Genomic DNA, 20,126 nt, shown 5'->3' with positions numbered 1-20,126 from the left:
TTTATATAATATGCATCTACATCTACTGATGAAGTTCACCCTAGGTTGTGAAGGACATCAGTGAATCAGTAACTGGAGTTTTAGATTAAATATTCTTAACAGATCTTATAGAATGAAAAATCAACAACCTTATTTAAAGTGTGCTTTGCTGCCATGGGGATTTTATGGGGATAGATCTTTTAAATTACTGGGCAGCTTTCAGCTGCAGTATAAAATCAAGTAGCAGACTAGCCAAAGGCAGGCCTTGCTCAGAAGTTTAGGTTGCTTTGGTGGTAGTGTGACCTTGTGCTGTGCTAATGATGTGTTTGTGCCTGGTGGAGTGGGGCTGTTTGCATAGGGAACCCTGGGCTAGGAGTAGACTGCTGAGGGAAGTACAGATCCAGCTTTGAGTGAGCATGAAATGAATAGCAGGAACTGTAGGATATGGGGAGCTCAAAGTGCTGGAAAGCCTGAAGGGATAAGAATATCTCCAGAAAAATAAATGCTCCTACTTATCAGGCTTTGAGTTTAGGGCAAGAAGGAATAGTGACACAAAATAATTCCTGAAATCTGGCAATGCTTTGCAATTCGAAGGGCTCAGAGTCACTGGGGCTTTTCAAATGTGGTAGCTTCTTTTGCATGACAGCATAGGGAAGGTCTTCAAAATACTTCAACAATTACCCCTTGAAACTTGAAAGTTCTTCACCTTACATTATTTCCTAAATAAGTGTGTTCTTTCTGATGGGAATGCTGCATGTAATAAAGTTGTGCAGTTACCTGAAACTAATAAAAGGAGTTTACATGTAGGAGGATTATCTCATATAAGGTTTTTAATACAGACTGCTGCTGTTTCATCAGCTATGAACCTAGACACACCACCTGTGAATTATGAATCATCATAAAAACTGAATTATGTAACAAATGACAACAACACAAGAGGTACAATGAGCTGTGTTTTGAGAGCCCTCAAGCTGTCTTAGCCATAGAGAAGGCCAGAGCTCCTGCAGAGAAGGTGTGCAGGAAGTAATGTGTCTTCTATTCATGCCTGTTTAAACAGCACAGTCCTCAGACACAGTTCTGATTCAGGGTGCCTTCTTACTTGAAACACTTTTCAGGATAAAACTCACATGTTTCTTTCATTGTGACCACCTATTTTTAGGTACCCTGCATTTTCTGTGTTACTTCTTCATCACTGAACTTCATTTTTGCTCTTATTTTCAGCTTCCTGGCTGCTTGCATTCCAGTTTAGCAAAGATGTCCTTTTCCAGAAACAAAACAACAAAAAACCCCGTTGCTTTAATCTTAATTTTAATCTGGTTTTTTAACTCAAACTAGATCTTACTGGTGATATAACCCCTACCAGCTTTGTTCTTCTCTCCTCCTGAGAGAGAAACACTGACAGCAATCTCCTGTGGAGTCTTTGAACATATTCAGGTTAACTTTCACATCTGGAAGAGAAGAAAGTAAATCTTCAGCTGCTGATTTTATGCAAATGATGTTTGACATATGACTGTTTCTAGAAGGATCTTTGCTATATAATCTTACTCAGTTTGAAAACTCTAGGACCTGTGCTTGACTATCTATTCAGCAGCCCTGTTAGAGGGAGTTTCAGGAAAAAAGAAGTAGCTGAAGGCACCTTTTTTTCCAATACCAGGGAAATCAGTAAGGTATACTGAACTAGAGTGCTGAAAGAATTTCATTTAATGCTCTGTTGTAATAGAAAGTAGCTTTTAAATGGGATGCTCAAGACTATAAAAGAGAAAATTAAATAAAACTATTTTTTACATATAGTGGTCTACACAATGAAACAAATTCAGTAAGTGTAGCCATTATTGTTTTCAAATGCTGTTATACTTGAGTAAAAACTGAAACCCTGCATCGGTCCTATAATGAAAGTAGTATGATGTGCAGAGATATTAAAAAAGTGATTGAGTTACTGGCTGTGCCCATAAAGGTAGGTATTGTGAAAATAATACAATATTACTGCATATTGTGTCATCTAAGAGACCCAAAGCCATCACACAAGTCTTTACCTTTCATTTGTCCTTCCAAGCTTGGTGCTGTCAAGTATTTATAAAATAAAAGAGAGAATGAGTATTGAAGAAAATCAATTTATGAAAAAAGGCTTATTTGCAGTTACTGTTTGGGGCATGGTTCCTAGGGTTCTTTACTGGAATCTTCCATAATATCATGTTCAATTTTGTCTTTTAACAAATTCAGGCAGTTACTTGCGATAGAAACAATAAGCCTGAAATCAAAGCAGTTTTGGAATGAAAGTTTAGGAGTTGAGTAAAAATCATCTTCTGTTGAGTTCTTTGTGATCTTAGGGAAGTTGGTTTCAACCTCAGTTTATGCACCTGTGAAATGGGTTTTACTGTGAAACTCACTAGGATGGGGATTTATTCTGCTTGTGAAGTGGTTTGATAGTCTTTGCCATATAATGCATGCCAAGTGGCAGGGTGTTGTGCTCTGGCTAGAAAGCAGAATAAAGATACTTAATACAGATCTCAGTAAAATTTACAACTTAAGAAATTATCTTCCTATGCTGGAAATACTTCCTCTCTCCCTCCCTCCTAGACAACTGTATACAGTACAAAAAATGTTTGTGTCTTATTATTCTGTCAGGCATTATTGAACTATAAAGAAAAGATCTTGTCATCTCACACTTCTTAACAGATGATGAAAGAAAAATATGACTAAAACTTGTTCAGACTATCAAGATCCTGCCAAACTGAAACTAATGAATCACCCAGGCACTGGTAATTAGCCAAAACTAGATAATAAGAAGCATATAAATTGTGCTAGAGACCATGTTTCCAAATACATATATGTCTACCCTTGAAAGTAGTTATTGTTGTATTCCCATGAAGTTTCTAATTAAATTCTATCCAGCAGAGTAGTATGACACTCCTGTTTTTATTTCAATTCTTTAACAACCTAGATAAAATTGAATGTGATTCATGCCTACTAGTTATTGATTTTGATATACATACTAGACAGAATGAGCTTGGTGTCTGAGAAATAACTGACACCAAAAGTGGGAAGATGCTGTTGTAGGGATGGAGTAAAAAGAATTGAAGAAACTCTTTAGTCCTAGTGAATGCTTCTGACCCGATGGGGTCTGAGGTATTGCAGTTCTTGTACTCTGATCTGAAGTTGTTCCTATTCTACCACGTTTTTTTTGTTTTGTTTTTGTTGTTTTTTTTTTTTTTTTGTTTGTTTGTTTGTTTTTTTGTTTTGTTTTTTTTTTTTTTTTTAACTAGGAATGAACCTGTGGGTAGACTTAGTCTCATTAACAAAAGGTGAACTTCTTCACTCTTTTGCTATAGGACCCTGTATTCATGAGAAAGGTAATTTTGTTCTTGCCACTGCCATCTAGGCTAGGTACTATAGTGACTGAAATAAAATGTAACAGAAGCTGATATACCATGCAAGTCATCCAGCTAAGAAACTCTTTAACATGTCCTACTGTGTACTCCTCACTGAGTATGTGAAAAATGGGAAACATTTAAAAGATGTTTATAACTGAATATACATTTCTTATGTAAATGTTGTCAATATTAAAATGTCTACATTAGATTAGTTAAAAAAACAAAAAGGATTGATTGAGATTTATGCACAGGATATGTCCATGTTAGAGAAACATTTCTTTTGTTAAGAGACAATTTGCATTCATGAGAACTGAAAATTAAGAAGGAATAAGATTTGTTTCTCTGTAGATTTACTAATTAGTGTTGGTTTAGCTCTCCCAAATGGTAGGATGTGTGAGTATTTAAAATGTTGATGCAGACAAATTTCGAGACAAATGACAATTTGGTATTCATCCCTGTGTATAGCTTCAGACTTCTCTGTCATATCCTAATGACATGTAGAATTTCTGAATTCTCAAATGCTAAATTTTAAGTTTTATCAGAGGACCAATAACAAAATCCATTTATCTGCAGTAAAGGAGATTTTACAAGAAGCAGTTAATGACAAATAGCACCTGGGGTTGGTTGTTTTGTTGTTGTTTTGTTTGTGTTTTTAATAGCAGGTAAAGAATGTAGGGACTTAAGGGAACCAAATTACTTTTAGAAGTGCCTTGTAGAATACTCATGGCCACTGAGCAGATTTCTTTACTTGGTGCTTTAAGAAGGCGAAAATTATGTTTGCTGTGGTGTTTTTCAGTATTCTTACAGTGAAATTTACAGAGCCACTGAAATGCTAATTTGTAGTAGTCTTTCCCACAGAGAATTCCTATTGTTGGATCTCATGCCTTCAACAAAAATTTCAGGGGGACTGAATACTTAATACAAACATCCTTCATACAAGTTGGTACTTAACCATTATGTTTGCATATGGCTAGATTTTTTTTTTTCCAAAACAATTTCAACAGATGCCTTAATTCTATTCTGTTGTAAAAATTCCTTTCTCTCATTTGAATGTTTTTGTTAGTGCAGATTCTTTCTGGCTAAGCACAGAGAAAAATCTGTGCTGTTTTCCTTTTCAAACAATATTTTCTTACATAAAAAAAACAAAAGGCCTGAATTTTTGTTTCCTCTGGTAATACAGTGCATTTAAAGAAAAGAAATATGAAAATCAAGTGGCTTCCTAATGAAAGCCAAGAAATTCAGCTACAAAATCTGAATTCTTCTCAGGGCAAGCGCTTTTTAGAACAACTCTGTGTGAGAAGCACATAAAGCTGATTGCACTGTTTTCAAGTTCAGAATAGATCTGCACAAAATAAAGGAAGTAAAAAGTGGTATTCAATAAAGCAGGAAGATAGGATATGTGGAAATCAGGTAGTAGCATCATACAAGCAATCTTGCTTCCTGCTGTGGATATTTTGATTGAAACATGCTTATGTAGTGGAACAAGATCTCAATTCCCCTTTAAATATTTGCAATACTCTGATTCTGATTTGCAATAAATAATATGACTAATCCATGCTCCCTCTCATTGCTTTATGATTATCACTTGCACTGCACATCTTGGCTGCTCTTAGCACTTACAAGGCTCTGATATATAGCTAAATGTTTCTGACTCCATCTGCTACAAAGAGAAGTGACACAGAAGTGCTCCCCAGCCATTTTATTGCAATTTAATGTAAATCTGTTATAATGCAGATGATGAAAAGTGCAGTGGCTTCCATGAATTCTGAAAGCTGAGATTGGGTTGTGTGGCTGCTGTGCTGCCCTCAGAAGATTTGCTGGGTTTAATTTTACACTGCACAGCCATTAGCTGACTGAGGTTCCTCACTGAATCACACTGCCACAATACTTCTTCATCCTCCTCTTCCTTTTCTCCTCACTGTGACCTCGTTCACCCAAGCTTTCCAGCCCAGTCTCTCACTGCTTTTATCTTATAAATTGTAACCTCCCAGTACATAAGAACACAGAGCCATGCAATTGACCCTTGCAATGGATTATTTGTTGTTAACTCCTGTTTGTGGGAATATTGTAACATCCCTTCCAATTTGCTGTGGGCTCGTGATTCTCACTGTTGTGCAAACAGATTCTTCTGATCAGGTGCAATGAGAGCTTGCCTTTAACCATGGCATCTTTACCACGTGATCTTATTGCCATCATGTAAAATAAGTGGTGCTAAATCTGCTCTGTGCTGCTTAGGTGGTGGTATTTGTAGATGGGAATTGGGGTGATCACATTCTGTCATCCAGCATTAAGTGTAATTGCACACTTATGTAGAGGCCCTTAGGCAAATGATTCTTTTTGCTGTATTTTCTGTAAATGTTACTGTTTAGAATGATAGAATTACCTTCAGTAGACTAATTAAACAGTAGCAAATTAGGTAAACCTAGAATGTAATTAAAGTACAGTAGAAACACCTGTAAATGATAATTGTTTCATTCCCTCAGGGAAAATGTGAAAATAATCTTTTTGATAGGGTATCGTATCTAGAATCTTTACACACACAAACTGACATGTTTGTCCATAAGTAATTTGTCTAGAAGTAATTGATTGTGGTATTTAAAAAAATAGCTAAAAATAAGGAGAACATCCTACTTTCTAACAAGTTTTTCACCTGCAGACTGGGGGTTACCCAGGGGAAAAGCTGTGATCTGTGATTACATTCTCCAGTCCAACTGACTGGATGGGGTAGAGGCAGAAGGAAAGGACTAATTAGACACAGGCTTCAGATTGGTTGAATTGGTAACAATGGGGGTCATCTTGTCTGAAATAATAATGTTTACTTTGTAAATTCATGAACCTGGAATAAGACAGGATGTGGTGCTGACTTCATCAACAATTTATCCTATCCTAAAGTATTTAAAGTTAGAGCATGAATTCTGTTGCATGGAATGATCTGTAGTGATGGTAATCTTCCCAGTAAACTTTGTGTGGTGTCACTGCAGGAGGCATTTTCCTTTTGTGTATTGTCATCCATAGAAAACAGATGATTTTGAGTGAGGAGTTTGGCGTGGATATTTACATAAAATCTTTATTCCAAATGCAAATAAAAGTTAAAGTTGATGGATGTTTTTTGAACCTTAAAAGGTACTTTTTTTTTTTTTTTTTTTTTTGTGAGCAAAACTGACTCATTTGCAGCCAGTTCTAAAAGAAACTCTGCAAACCTCTGAAATGCAAATTTATTGAAATAAAACAATCCAGTCAGCTGTCTCCTTGTGCTCCTGCAGCAAGGTGACTACCAGAGGAATAATTTCACATAAAGCTTTCTCAAGTGTTTTTCCTTCATCCTTCAATTGAAGATATGTATTTTTTTATTAAAACTGACTCTCAATCTTAATAATTTATTTCCTTTCTTCTTTTCATTACAGAGAAAATCCATTGTTGCTGTAAGTTTCATTGCAGCATTCCTCTGTCTGATCATTGTTCGTCTCACAAATGAAGTAACTTTCCCTTTGATCCTGAACTGCTTTGGACAAACCAGAGTCAAGTGGATCCCGTTTTCTAATGGCCAAAGGCAGCCTCTGAAAACTCATTATGGATATATAAATGTAAAAACACAAGAGGTAAGACCTGGTTTTAACAGCCTGGCAAAATGGACCAAAATGGACCAGTAGATTTCTTTTTCTCTGATCCCATCTAATGCTTTTTTACAACCTGCCTTGTTCAGTGTAAAAACTGAACAATAGTGTTTCTGAGCAAAGGCTATTTTAGAAGTCTGCTACCACTTAAATGACCTTTGAAATTTTTAAAATGTCTGTCATGTCTGCAGTGGAGAGGGCAGTGAACTGGCCTCAAAATCATCCTCGACTGAGTGAAAACTTGTTTATTCAAACAAGAAAATCTTTCAGATTAATTTTGATCCTTCAATCCCTCTAATGTAAAAGGAAATTTTCTTATGTTTGTTGTAATAAGGTCCTAAAAATGTTTCATTTTGCCTGGGCTTCCTAAAGAAGAAAAGAGGCATGAAAGAGGAAAAGGGAGTGATTTGTGAAATAAGCATATGTGAGTCTAGGAAATATATAGAGCTAGAGGTTTACTGGATTTTTCTGGAAGTATTGCATTAACACTTGATAGCTATTTCAAAGCAAGGTATGTATTTGCATTCTGTACTTTAAAACTCATGGATGTGTACCTGCTTTGCAAAATAGTTACTGTGTGATAAAAATACTTGTCTGATGAAATTAGGTTTTACAGAGACTTCTGATTTAAAGTATCTTAGTTGTCAAAATTTCTACAGCCAACTGTTGGGTTTTGGTGGTGGTGGTGCATTTTCTTCAGACTTCCCCTCTCTCTCTTTGTAGTATTTGTAAAATGGAAACTTTCAAAATAAGGTAACATAAAAAATGAACTCTTTCTATAGTTTGTGATCAGTTATAGCACTGTTAGTCATGAGAAATACTATCAGACTTCCACTGCTAGTTACTTTTTCCTATAAAATTACAGTTACTAATGAGTGAAATTCATTAACATAACAGCTTTTACAGAGAATGAAAATTCTTTACCACTTCATTATATTTAGTCCTGTATTGGACAAGTTAGTTATTATGCTACTTTTAGTGGGTTAAATATGAAAATCAGAATGAGAGAGAGGCAGTTTTTAGGAGGCAACTTCTTTTAAATGCATATAGCTTTTAAGCATTGTTCCTGTAAGATGCAGCACTATTTTGGAGGCTACATTATCTATAAAGCAGAAAAAGGACAAGCACTTGAAAGGAGAACTTCAGGAGATTTCATCCCTCTAGAAATGAGAGGGCAGCATGTTCTGCATGTCCCTGGGCTGCTGCCACAGTGGCAGGTGTGGAATCTGAATGAGGCAGAGCTGCCACGGTCACTCGATCACTATCAGTCTGAACTGATAACTGCAGAGGAGAGGAGCATGCTAATCCATTTTTATTCACCAGTGCCTTCATCAGAGGTTAGAAATAGTTTGTGAGGGCCTTAATTCATTCTTAAATTTGATAACACGCTTGGAAGTTCTAACAGTAAATGGAAATGAATGTCCTGAAACTGGTGACCGATATTGATTCCTAAGACATTTGTCTCAGTTTAGCTTAGGTCATGAAGCACTCCTTAAACTTAGTAATTTTAGTTGTTTTCCCTGTTGTATTTTCAGATTACATTAATATTTGCTAATTAAAATGATAACAAAGAACCTGAGCATGGCTTGTTTGTTGTAAATGCACTAACTTTTGACTTAATTGTTCCCTGTGTGAGGGAACTTTTGTTGTGATGCTCATGTGAAAAGCTTTTGCATAGCTCATGTTCCTAACTCACACTTGTAGCTTTCTCAGACTATGTTTTTTAGAACACGTATTGCTTTGTCATATAAGCATTTGTGTACTATTTGTATTAATATAGCCAGAAATTCTCAATTATTAATTTCTTATTGTGTCAAATATGTTGAATTTCTGCTCATTTCATGAAGTTAAGATATTTTCTAGTTTTTTTCGTGCTGCTGTGGTGTGTATGATGAGCAGAAAAGTCTACTCTGTGATACAATCTAATGCCCCAAACATATATGGCCAAGTTTTTTGCAAAATTGGGCACGTGATGTCTCATCAAGGACCAAATGGTGTGAGGAAACAATACCACAATGAATTATCAGAAAATAAAGTGATGGAAGGGAAGATAGGAGAGAAGGCTTTTAAAGATGTGAATTTTGGCCTCTTCTCTTTTATTGAGGGAAACTTTTTGCACCTGTTGAATGTGCTCATATTCTCCTGAATTGTCCTTTGAATCCTGTCTCCCCACTGGTGTCTCCTGCTGTCTGCTAGCAGCACTCCCACTGTTCCTCAGCCACTTCTGGCATCCTTCTTCTTTTCTTCACGTTTGTTCTCTGTTCTCCTGTACCTGTTCCTCTCAGGCTGCACTCCAAGGTCTGGCTGCATGCCATCTCCTTTGTGTACTTAATGTACAAGGTCAACAAACCTGAGGAATTAGGGTAATTTGCCACCAACCCATCTGAAGTGACAGGGAAGCTAGAAAATCTAGAATGAACTACTTCTCTGCCTTTCCTGTCTCTCTATTGCACACTTACTTTCTGAAGAAAAGGCAAAACCAAACCAGACCAAAAAAGGTCCAACCTCACAAACTTTTCTATAGCAATAAAAGTTTGAGTTAGGAGGAGCTGTTTTTTTGGGGGTAAGGCTGAGTGGGATGAGACTTGAAAAATCTTATGGAAAATCAATTACTTGGTTAAAATGGTAGTAATCAATCATTTGTGTTAAAAAAAGATCAGGAAATACAATGATATGAACATTAGTGTTTATCTCAAGTAAAAACCAATGATGTGGTTGTTATTAGATATGATCAGAATAATGCTGTAAAGACATTTTTCAAGGTGTTGTGTATTTGACTTCACACTGTAATATTATAGATTTCCTATTATTAAAGAGTATGAAAAAAATTGAGATTCCTAGAACTAGATTGTATTGGGATATTTAATATAAAATGCAAAGAAGGACATAACTTAATCTGCAATTAAGGCTGTATATAATACAGGGTTGTTGCTATGGTTTCCTTGATTTGTAGCCATAGCAACAGCTTTGGAAAAACTGTCTTTATGTACAGTAAATATATTAGATTTGAAATACAAATAGATGTGAAGTGTTGTATATACTGGGCCATTATGTCTAGACACATTTTAGTTTCACTTTGGAGATATTTCTAAAATCAAGGATTCTTCACCTAGAAAATTTGCATCCAGAGCCCACCCTCACTCCCCTCAGTAGGAAAGGGGAACCTTGTAGTAGACTTCCATGATGTGCTCTTTTCCCTTTTCAATATCCACATCTAGGGTGACTACTTGAGATTTGTGGGAAACTGTGCCTGTTTTGCAATATTGCTGTCTCCCTCAATACATGAATTTTGACCTTTCAGTGAGAAGGAGGTGTATAAAGAAGATGACCTTTCTTTCCCTTATTTCCTCCACTTTGTGCCTATGGATTTCTGGTGAGAGGTCCCATGAAATCTGTCTTTAGGAAATGTCATGCCTATCATGTGTTAGTTGGTTTTATCCTATTTCTGGTGATTTTTTTCATAGAAAGTGTTAAATTGATACTCCACCATAGATACCCTATTGAAACTTATTGGAATAAACTTCACCCCCAGCCATGTCAAGCTGATGTAATGTCTCTTTTTGTATATCAAAAATGGGGAAGCAGGTAAAAAGAAGCAGATAGAAAAAAATATAACCTTCCTCCTTCTTTCATACCACTCCTACTCTACAAAGAGTTCTGGCAAAATTAATGAACATCATGTATTTAAATTGCAGCATTATGACATCAATTTAAAATCCATTAGCAGTTTGAAACTTTATGCTAGGCAAGTCTAATAGTGTTCTTGGATATTTGATTGTGCTTCCTGAAAGGTGAATATTGAATAGATTTTTACTCTACCGTCAGTATTAAAATAATATAGCATTTTCCTGCATACGTAAAATCTGAAATATGGCTGCAATAACACTTGAAGCATAATTATAAAAGTATATTCAAGTACTGAACAAAGATTAAAACTGTTCTTGGAAAAGGGTAAGTTCTGAGATGACCTAAAATCCCTACATTAAACTGCAACTGTGAGAGCTAATGGCTTCCTCTAAATGAATTCTGAGGGAGCAAAGAGCCTTTGTCTCATGAACACTGAAAAATCTTGCATTACAGTGATGAGCACTAGATGAAAAGAATGTGCATTGTAGCACTTAAGACTTTTTAAAAATCCTGTCATAACTGAAAATCTCATCAGTACTGTATGGATATTGAAGAAATACATTTGTATCATGTTATTCTATACCATTTTGTCCCCAGCCTGAACAGACCTGGGTACAAGCATTAATTGCTCACCATTTGTGGCACACACAGCTACAAACATTAGTGACTGGACTGCCTAAATCTGGTTCTTTTTTTTTTTCCCCTTTTTGCCAGAAGTTCTGTAGTAGAACTTGGCTGAAATGAGTGGTGGTTTCCACAAATGAAATACCCCAGATATGAATATTAACAGGAGGCTACAGACCTTATATGTGTTTGTGTTGTCCTTTTTATTATTCTTTTTCAAGCACAATAATTTAAGTGCACTTCAAACTTACCTGAAATGTAGAGAAAAACTAACATAACATGCAGAAATATGGGCTGTGATGTGGTCTCTGGCTGTAAGATAAGGCACCTACAATCTCAACAATAGCAAAACCACACTTGTCAACATGTTGTAAGTAATCATTAGATGGATCCACACCAGCCATGAGACACCACCTTCTTACAACACTTGAAAAACTAAATCAAACAATGCATAAGGAAAGCAAAGAATGGGATGTTAAAAATATTCATATGCTTTCCTCTCCCGATATGGGAAATAAAAAAAAAATTTCAAAAAGGCTGAAATTTTATAAGAAATATTATAAAAAATGTAAAGCTAGCAACCAACCTGGGGAAAGTTTGTTTTGCCTCTTTAGTAATGGACAAAGAGGACACTATGAAGTGTCAGTGGAGAATATTGGAGTGTTACTGGAGAACAGCTTTGGGTTTCATGTGAGAAGAGAAGGTACCAGACTGTGAACTTGAACAGTGTGTTCAGCTAACTCCAGAGATGCTTGTTTCATACTCTTCTTGGGAAAAAAATGTCCTAGAGAGGCTAAAAAGCTACATCAGCCAAAACTCCCTGTGCCAGAAAGCTACTGTAGTATTTAATTTCTGACACATGGATGACTTCTATCCCGTCTTTTCCTTTGGGATCTTGTTCTATGTTACAGCTTAAGAATTTATGGGATATTTTAGTAATAAAAGGTCATTTGTTTCATAGTAATTTATCAGTTATATCCCTTCTAAGGCACGTTTTTTTATCAGTTGCACAGTTAATCAGTATTTCAGCCTATTACATTCAGAAATAATGTGATGATAATGATAATGATAATGATAATAATAATAGTAATAATAATGAAAGTACAACCAAACATGCAGTATCTCCTGGATGTTTTTCTGCTTCCATTTCATAAATTTTCAGGAACAATTTTCTTTGGGAGTATTGCAGAAGGATTAGTTACATAACAGTTTAAATGACAATCATATTGTATGTTAAACTTTTGAGAGACATTCATATGGTGGGCTGATGGTTTCTGTTCCCCTGCCCTGTTTTCTGATTGTACCAGAGCTCCCATTCCTGGCTCTGGGAGCCATAGGCATGCACTCAGAAATAAAATTCCTGCCAAGGACTTCAACCACCAAATGAGCAACTCTAGGAACACATTTATTATAGCAATAGATCTCACTAAACAAATAGACCTCACCAGAATCCTCACTGCCCTCTTCCTCTTTCCAACCCTCTTTTGGCTTGGAAGAAGAGAGAATGATCCAAATAAGCTACAAGGTCCACTTGAAACCACTCAGGCCGTTATGAACCTACAGGAGAGAAGGGAGCACAGATAATGTGTGTCCTCAGTGGAGCAAATCCTGCCAGCTCAGCCATTTTCCTTCTGTATATATGGAATTAGCTTAGGTTTTTAAAGCTGCCACGAATCTCATGGTGTCTCATGAGGAAAAAGTCAAGTGCCAGGATAAATATATCAAGTATTCTATACAGAGGAATTAAATCTGCTCCACACAGAGCCTCAATGTGATGAGTCAAGCAGTGCTGCCTGTGTGGCAGCTCTGCTTTAAAAAAAAAAAAAACTAAGGGGCTTGAGAAGAGATTACTATCAGCCAGTGAGCTGTGCCTTCAAAAGTCAATCCCTAAAGAACCTGGGCTGGTAGAAATAAATGTCTACGATGCAATCGTGGGCTGGATTGATCTGTTGAATGGAGCTTATAGGTTATATTGCAGAAGGTTACTGGTATCAAAGATTTGCCATCCACCTTGGTTATATGTAATTTTCAGAGATTTCTTCCACCTTCTTGAGGATTTTATTTTTTACTGCTGCTGAAGGGTAGGGTTATAGTAGCTAATGTTAGTCTCCCTATTGTGAAGATGCCAGTTGTGTTCTCCATGTGAAAAGTGTAAACATCTCCCCAAATGAGTGACACAACCCCTAGAAAATTGACTGGAGATCATCTGGAAAACAGAAGAAAAGCTGACTTTTGCAGTTAGCTGGCTTGATAGGCACATTTCTGTAAGCAGTGTTTTGTTTTAGTTTGAATGGCAGGTGGACCAGAAAATTGAATGAAGTATTCTTTGGACTGGTAAAGAAAGAGCAGAGAGGTTTGGTGTAATGTCTTCTTGAGTGAGACCAAACCTCTGGGGAAAATAGGAAGATGTAATGAGCAGATGAGGCTTGTCAAGGGGAGGAAGGAGGAACTTACTGACTTTTCTCTGGATGAGAACTTCTGTTACTGTGACATGATTTCAGCTTTTGTCAGTAATGGTTGCCAAATGAGGGATGGGCTGTTGGGCTGGTTTGCATTAGTGGCAGGCAAGTTGTCTCCTTGGTGTTCCAGTTCATCAACTGGGAGAGCAGTGCCCTATCATTTCCTCCTGAATATTCTCCCACTACTGCTGTGCAAGAATGAGGATGCCTTCATCAAAAGAAGCCCAGTGTCACTCTCCTGAGTTTATACCTGGAGTCCATTTCTTTCAGAGATTCAAGGTGTCTGTTGCAGCAGTGTCTCTAGTTCTGGATTTAATGATGGCAGCTGAGGTACACTTTGTACTGGTGTATAAAAAACACCACGAGTAAAAAAAGTCACTAAAAATGGAATTTTGCTCTTATAATCGTTCCTACACAAGGGCTTCCTGCTGGCTGTGGCAATCAGTGAGTTTAGCTCTTTGAGCTCTTGCCCAGCACAGCTATTGTGGCAGAGATGCCCAGCACAGAGCTGACCCAAAGCTATGAATGCTTCCCTGCAGGGAGCTGCATGCCAGCCAGCACAGGCGTGTGTGGGTGCACATGGAAACACAGAACTCACTCATGAGGCACACTCCTAACTCTGACAGCCATGCCAATTACTAGCTAGCTTTAAAGCCACAGCCATCTTCCTTGAAAGCCTTTGCTTTCCAAGTTTGCTCCCATGGCCATCTGTCACAGCCTGTGTTTGGCAGCTTCAGGTTCTGCTCTGAGGCTCTGCGGATTGAGCACAGAGTTTTGTCTTTTTTATTGTTCTCTGAGTGGGTGGAAAGTTTCTATCACATGAGCCTTTCCTCTTAGGCTTTTTGTTAGGAAAAAATGTGAACCTTAAATGCTTATTTGAGCTGTTAATCTGTGCTATCTGCTCTCAAAACAGGATGGAACAGGTGGATGCTGTAAGTGCTGCATAGAGAGAAATGAGCTCAGAGACTCTCTTGGAGCAGATGCAAATTGTACCAGCAATAATTGCTTTTCTTGGGTTAGTTGCTCTTGTCTGGCTGAATACATTAGTCCATACCATCAAATATGTGTTATTTGGTCTGTAAGAGACCTGTATGAATATTGTATCAAAAATCTCATGCCCATTAATGGCATTACTATGCTGGCAGTGTGTGCATTTTAGAGCTCTGCTTAATAGACTTATGGTATCTGTTACAAGGAGCTACATTTTCTGTAAGTGAAGCTGTAAATTTTGTGTACTCCTCACAAATAATTTTGCAACTACCTCTAAACCAATAATTTGTGTTCCCACTAATGTTGGAAAGTTCATTGTAAATGGTGTCCAAACAGCTGCACCCCAGAAAGAAGACCAATTCAATGTGGGGAGGAGTGGGAGGGAGAAAAATGAAGTTCTGTGTTACTTGCAGTATTTCTTTCTTCCATCTTTATTTTTATTTCTCTCTAATTGATATATTTTCCATATTGAGCTAGTTGGAGATTACAGTAATCTTTGTTTCCTGTTACTTAGAAAAGCAGTTGGCCCATTAGATGAATAAATACAGTGTTAAATGAAAATCCCCAGATGAGAGCAGAGAAATTACTAGAGTGATTTTGGGATTGTCCTCTTAATAACAAGACTTCATCCTCTTTTTTAATCCCCAACCCCAGGGATGCCTTTACCTTTTCATACAGTCAAGTCCTCTTTCCTGCAACTAATAGCTTCATTTTTTGAAGTACCACTTCTTGAGTTTGTCTTTAAAAGTTTCTTGTAGTTAGGACCCAGAGTTTTGGATTTGAAATTGATGAAAATGCTGCCAGTCTTAGATCAATATTTCTCCACAGGACAGAACCTACTTTGTTCCATTTAGAGACTGAAAAGAGCACTCAAGGGTTTTGTATTAGTATTACACCAGCCAAAGTGCAAGTTGGTTTGGGTTGATTTTCCTGGTTCTAGTTCAGTGATGCTACCACCCTCTCTCCCTTCTGCCTGTTTCAGTGCTGGTATCTAGGATTCACATTTGTAAAGAGAAAAATATAATTTCCGGAGTGCGTCAAGTTGAAAAAACATATTTCTAAGCTTTTACACAGATGCCTTCAGACTCCTATGAAATGCCTGACTGCATGCACAGGACTCACTCCAAAGTAGTTCCAGGGCAGTACACTGAAAGCTTAGATCAGCACTGGCAAATATCCTACAACAGAAATTAAATACCAAGGTGAAGGATAAAGTCTGGCCTTTAGGTAAAAGCAACAACCCTGTATTTGATGACATACAGCATCTTATGGAATTGATCAATAAATGACAGTTTTGTTCTCAGGTGTTTTTTGTGTAATTAATTTTATTGATTTATCAACATTTTCCAGCTTACAATACAGTTTCTTGTGTCGTCTTATTCCTAAAATGTAAAAGATTTGTAATGTCGATCCTATTTCCTATTAGCTCTTCCTTTTTAGAGCCAGTCTATGCAGTCCAAAACTGCTGATTTTTCTTCAGCTTCCCCTCCAGTTTGGCTTGCCCTTTACTGCCAAAAATTTCTTTTACTAGATCATCAGATTTCCACTTCCCCCAAAATATATTACTATTTATGCTTTGAAGGCATAGATTGGAGATTTAAGAGATAAGAGGCTGTTCTTAAGCCACCTACTGCTGCATTCTGCACAAGGTTGGATTCCTGATGGTGTCAGGATGAATATATTGATCCAGTCTTCTGGTAGCAGGCTTTGGAAAAGCATCTGGAAAAAGGTTTCAAATCAGGAGAACCTGTGGCAAAATTGTGTCTCAGATGAGAGTTTTTTTAAATTTCTTTCTGGTGTCCTTACTAGAATGACTTCTTTTTCAAATGGACTGAGCCCAAAAAAAGTTTATTTGAAGCCATGTCAGTGTTCCCAGAGGCTGAGTACTGCCCTTTTCAGTGTTCCCAAGGCTGAACCAGCCAGAAAAATGCAATTTTTCTCAGACACAAAGCAGATGACGCTTCTTCATTAATTGTCTCCATTGGCAGACCTTCAGAGAGTCCCACAGGAGTGCCTTGGAGGTAGTGGGATCATCCTTTGGGATCCTCCATGCTGGTGAGGTCACTCTGGAGCTGTCGTGGTCATTTCTGCTCCAGCTGGCCCTTGGTGTGGAATGTGCCTTGTCACCATCAGTATGAGTGACAATGGATGGAACTGATGACATTATTGTAAGGCAAATAATGATGATTAGTGTTGTTCTTTTACTCAGAATGGAGTGGGCAGAGGAACAGGCTGGAACTCTTACGAGCTTGCCTCAGTTTCTCTCCCGCTGTTGATGTGGACCAAAATATTCTTCACTGCTTCAGGATCATCATGCTTGTAAAGGATTCAAGTTTATAAAGAGCAAGCAACATTTTCTGATCAACTTACTTGTGGTCATGTTCAAAAATTAAAATGTTATATTCATAAAATGATTGTGAATCTACTGTCCTGGCTAGATTTTCTCTTATTACCATTGTATTACAGTCAGAACTTTATTGTCTGAGCAACAACAAAAATAATCTTTGCAGTGCACTAATGCTTCATTCTGATTGACAAAGGATGAGGCAATCCACGTACTGTGACAGCAGTGTTGGCATGTATTATATAATGATATATAGCAACTTCCATAGACTGCCATTAATTTCTGCATGAATCCTGTCTGTCTTTGATAAGCATGTGTAACTCCTAATAAATTATTTTGGAGCTGAGCATAAGCATCAAGGAGAAAGGACTTTTGTAGGTATGGGGGCTGGTGATAACTGAAAATGAGAAGGCAAAACTGACAGATAATTGTAGATGAGAAGTCATTTTCAAGCAATAGACAGGGATGATATTGTTTCCTGTTTAAAATTAGTTGCCACCTCTGCTGGCTGCAGTGCAAGGTAAGTTCTGCTGTAAAATCTAAATCATTTGATCATTTGTTTTGTATAGGCTGTTGATAATAACATAGGAACCAGCTCCCTCCACTTGCTCTTAAATGGCTTGCTCCTATTCTGGTGGGTGTTATCCACTCTTCATTTCCTGGGGAAGAAATGGCCCTCTGTGAGGCTGTTTATCTGAATAGCACAGAAATAATTTTCTGCAAACATAACTATTACCATAACAGAACCCTTAAAAAAAATTACAGTGACACTCTGAGTTTTCTGAGATTAGTGTCTTCCTCTAAGGTCTCTATTTCCTCTGGTATTACTTCCAGTCCTGTTCACTGAAACTACAGTGCATGTCTGCCACAAATAGCATGAATAATGCATGTATTTTTCTGCTACTTTCAGTGTGTGCTAAATAGTTGCATATACAAAAAATAAAATCTAGAGCTGAAAGAAGCCAATTGGCCATTCATCATCCTGCTGTGATTGACCCATATTCCGCATTATCTCAGGTTTTAACCTGCCTGTTGCTATAACTGCAATTCATGGGCCTTTACCCACATCCCTTAGAAGATCATGTGGTACCACTTGAGTATTTTCTGAGATTGAGATATGGCAAATATTACAGCTGTTTATATCTCTTTATTTCCTGTTTTTTTTAAAGATCTTCCATGTTTTCAGTGTGTGTGGACACTTGCAGTTTCAGCTTTATCACCATGTTATCAAGCAAAATGCTTCCTTATTTTTCCTAAATCATCCATAGAAAGAGCACACTTTTTCCTCACTTCTTGCTGTTCAGTTTCCTAGAGCTCAGTATGGGATTGAGCTGTAATGGAAGAGAGGAGGTGACATAACATGGTCCCTCTGTTTCTAGATTTCAAATTAGATTTATTTTTCCTAACATGTCTTGGATCTTTTCACATGAGATGACTCACTTCATTGTTTTCCAGGATAATGCCCACCATGTTACTTTCCTCATGTTTGTGTACTCTTTCTGCAAATACCATTTATTTTCCCCTTAAGATTGTTTGTAAAATTAAGGCAGATTTAGCAAGGAAAAGATCACAAATATGGTGTCATATGAGGCCAATTAAAAAAGATATAGAACTAAAAGACAATGTCATTTTTTTGTTGGTTTTTGGTTTGTGGTTTGTTGGGGTTTTCCTCCTTAGTTAGTTTCAGTCCATATCAGAAATCTTATAGTGATTTAAATTATTCTTGAAAATAGGATTTTTGGTCATAATTTTCCCCATTCAGTCTGCAGTAGTGTTCTTGCAGTTTAATGTCCTTGTTCATTAGAGGAACAGTTTTCATAATGGAGTAACAGAATGGATCTGTTAAAAAATTGGAGCTTCATTTTATGTTCAGAATACTTAATTTATATATACATTTGTATTTCTTGTACATTCAGATTAATTGTTCAATTATCTAGGAAGCTGTATTCTGAATTCATGAAAAATCTGTCTTTTTATCAGTCTTCAGGAAATGCAAGAATGCCTCTAGTAATTTCCCTTCACTCACTAAGCATGTCGTTTTTCTTTGAAAAATCTAGTTTGTCTGGCAAGATCTTTATAAACATAAATATAATTTTAGCAACTACATATCACTGAGAGGCATTTCTATGTTAGATGCAAGTGAGTAGATACTATTGCATAATGCATCTTAAAATCTGTCTGAATTTTCAAATTGCTAGAGGACTCATGAATGTAGGTTTTTTGTTCCTTTCCAGTATGAGTATATATCTCTCTATACAGCCATCAGTTATTTCTAGGTGCAGTGAAGTATTTATCTACCTAAGGATGCCCAAGAGTTCTTCTACTGTTTTGTATTTGAGATAGCATTATTTTTAGAAGTGCTTAATACAGAGGTGGTGTTTATTATTTAATGATTGTGGTGATTTGAGAGGGCAAGGGTGTTTCTAGGTTGCATTGTTAGGTTTGCTCCCATTACAACTTGAAGTGAAACCTCAGGTTCTCATGCTTAGTGGAATCTCTGTGTGTGTCTGCAAGATTCCTTTCCTGTTGAATAGGTACCTGTTCTGTCAGGTTCTCAGCTCAAATCCTGTCAGCCTTTGCAAAGCACAGGTCACAGCTCCATGGAGGAATTGTAAGAGCAAAGGAGACTGGACAAGGTGAGGAAACATCTGTTTATATTCAGCTTATCAGCTTACCCATGGGCTCAGTGGCATTTAAAGCCCCCATGTTTTGCCCTCCATAACAGAACTGTACATGGTAATCAGTAGTTTTTTTGCTGTACTATAAATTCTATTGTGAAAGGATGCCCAGTTTGTCTTTGCAGCAGAAAATTGACTTGACATGAGCTTTGGTCCATAGGTAAGAGGTTCTTGAAGGCTCATAGTGTTCCTTTCAGCAAAATGCTAATCTGGTAAATTGGTACATTTAACAGTCATCTGGAAATGCACCCTTTTGTGTAATATGTAGTTGATTGTAACAATTATGGATGCTATTTAATGGTGCCATCCTTAAACTTTCCAGCGTGATACTACCTAGAGAATTTGTTACTGATGAAATCATTATAGTGTTATAGAAGTGAAATAGGTTGCTGCTGAAATTACTCTCAAAATCTAATTGTAACTTCACTGGAATTTTTCCC

The 20,126-nt window shown here is 37.1% G+C and overlaps 1 protein-coding gene across 1 annotated transcript in view; it reads left to right on the top strand.

The window, feature by feature from the left end:
* The window catches only part of ST6GALNAC3 (ST6 N-acetylgalactosaminide alpha-2,6-sialyltransferase 3), a 210,506-nt gene that overhangs the window by 90,904 nt on the left and 99,476 nt on the right, over positions 1-20,126 (top strand). Inside the window, exon 2 of the mRNA XM_056497296.1 lies at positions 6,755-6,949. Within this exon, the coding sequence (XP_056353271.1) occupies positions 6,755-6,949 (195 nt within the window). The remainder of the gene's footprint in view (positions 1-6,754; positions 6,950-20,126) is intronic.

This window comes from Oenanthe melanoleuca, chromosome 8 (assembly GCF_029582105.1).
Source record: "Oenanthe melanoleuca isolate GR-GAL-2019-014 chromosome 8, OMel1.0, whole genome shotgun sequence".
Classification (NCBI taxonomy): domain Eukaryota; kingdom Metazoa; phylum Chordata; class Aves; order Passeriformes; family Muscicapidae; genus Oenanthe; species Oenanthe melanoleuca.
The sequence above is the reverse complement of the archived record's forward strand: the minus strand, read 5'-3'. Positions and strand labels throughout refer to the sequence as shown.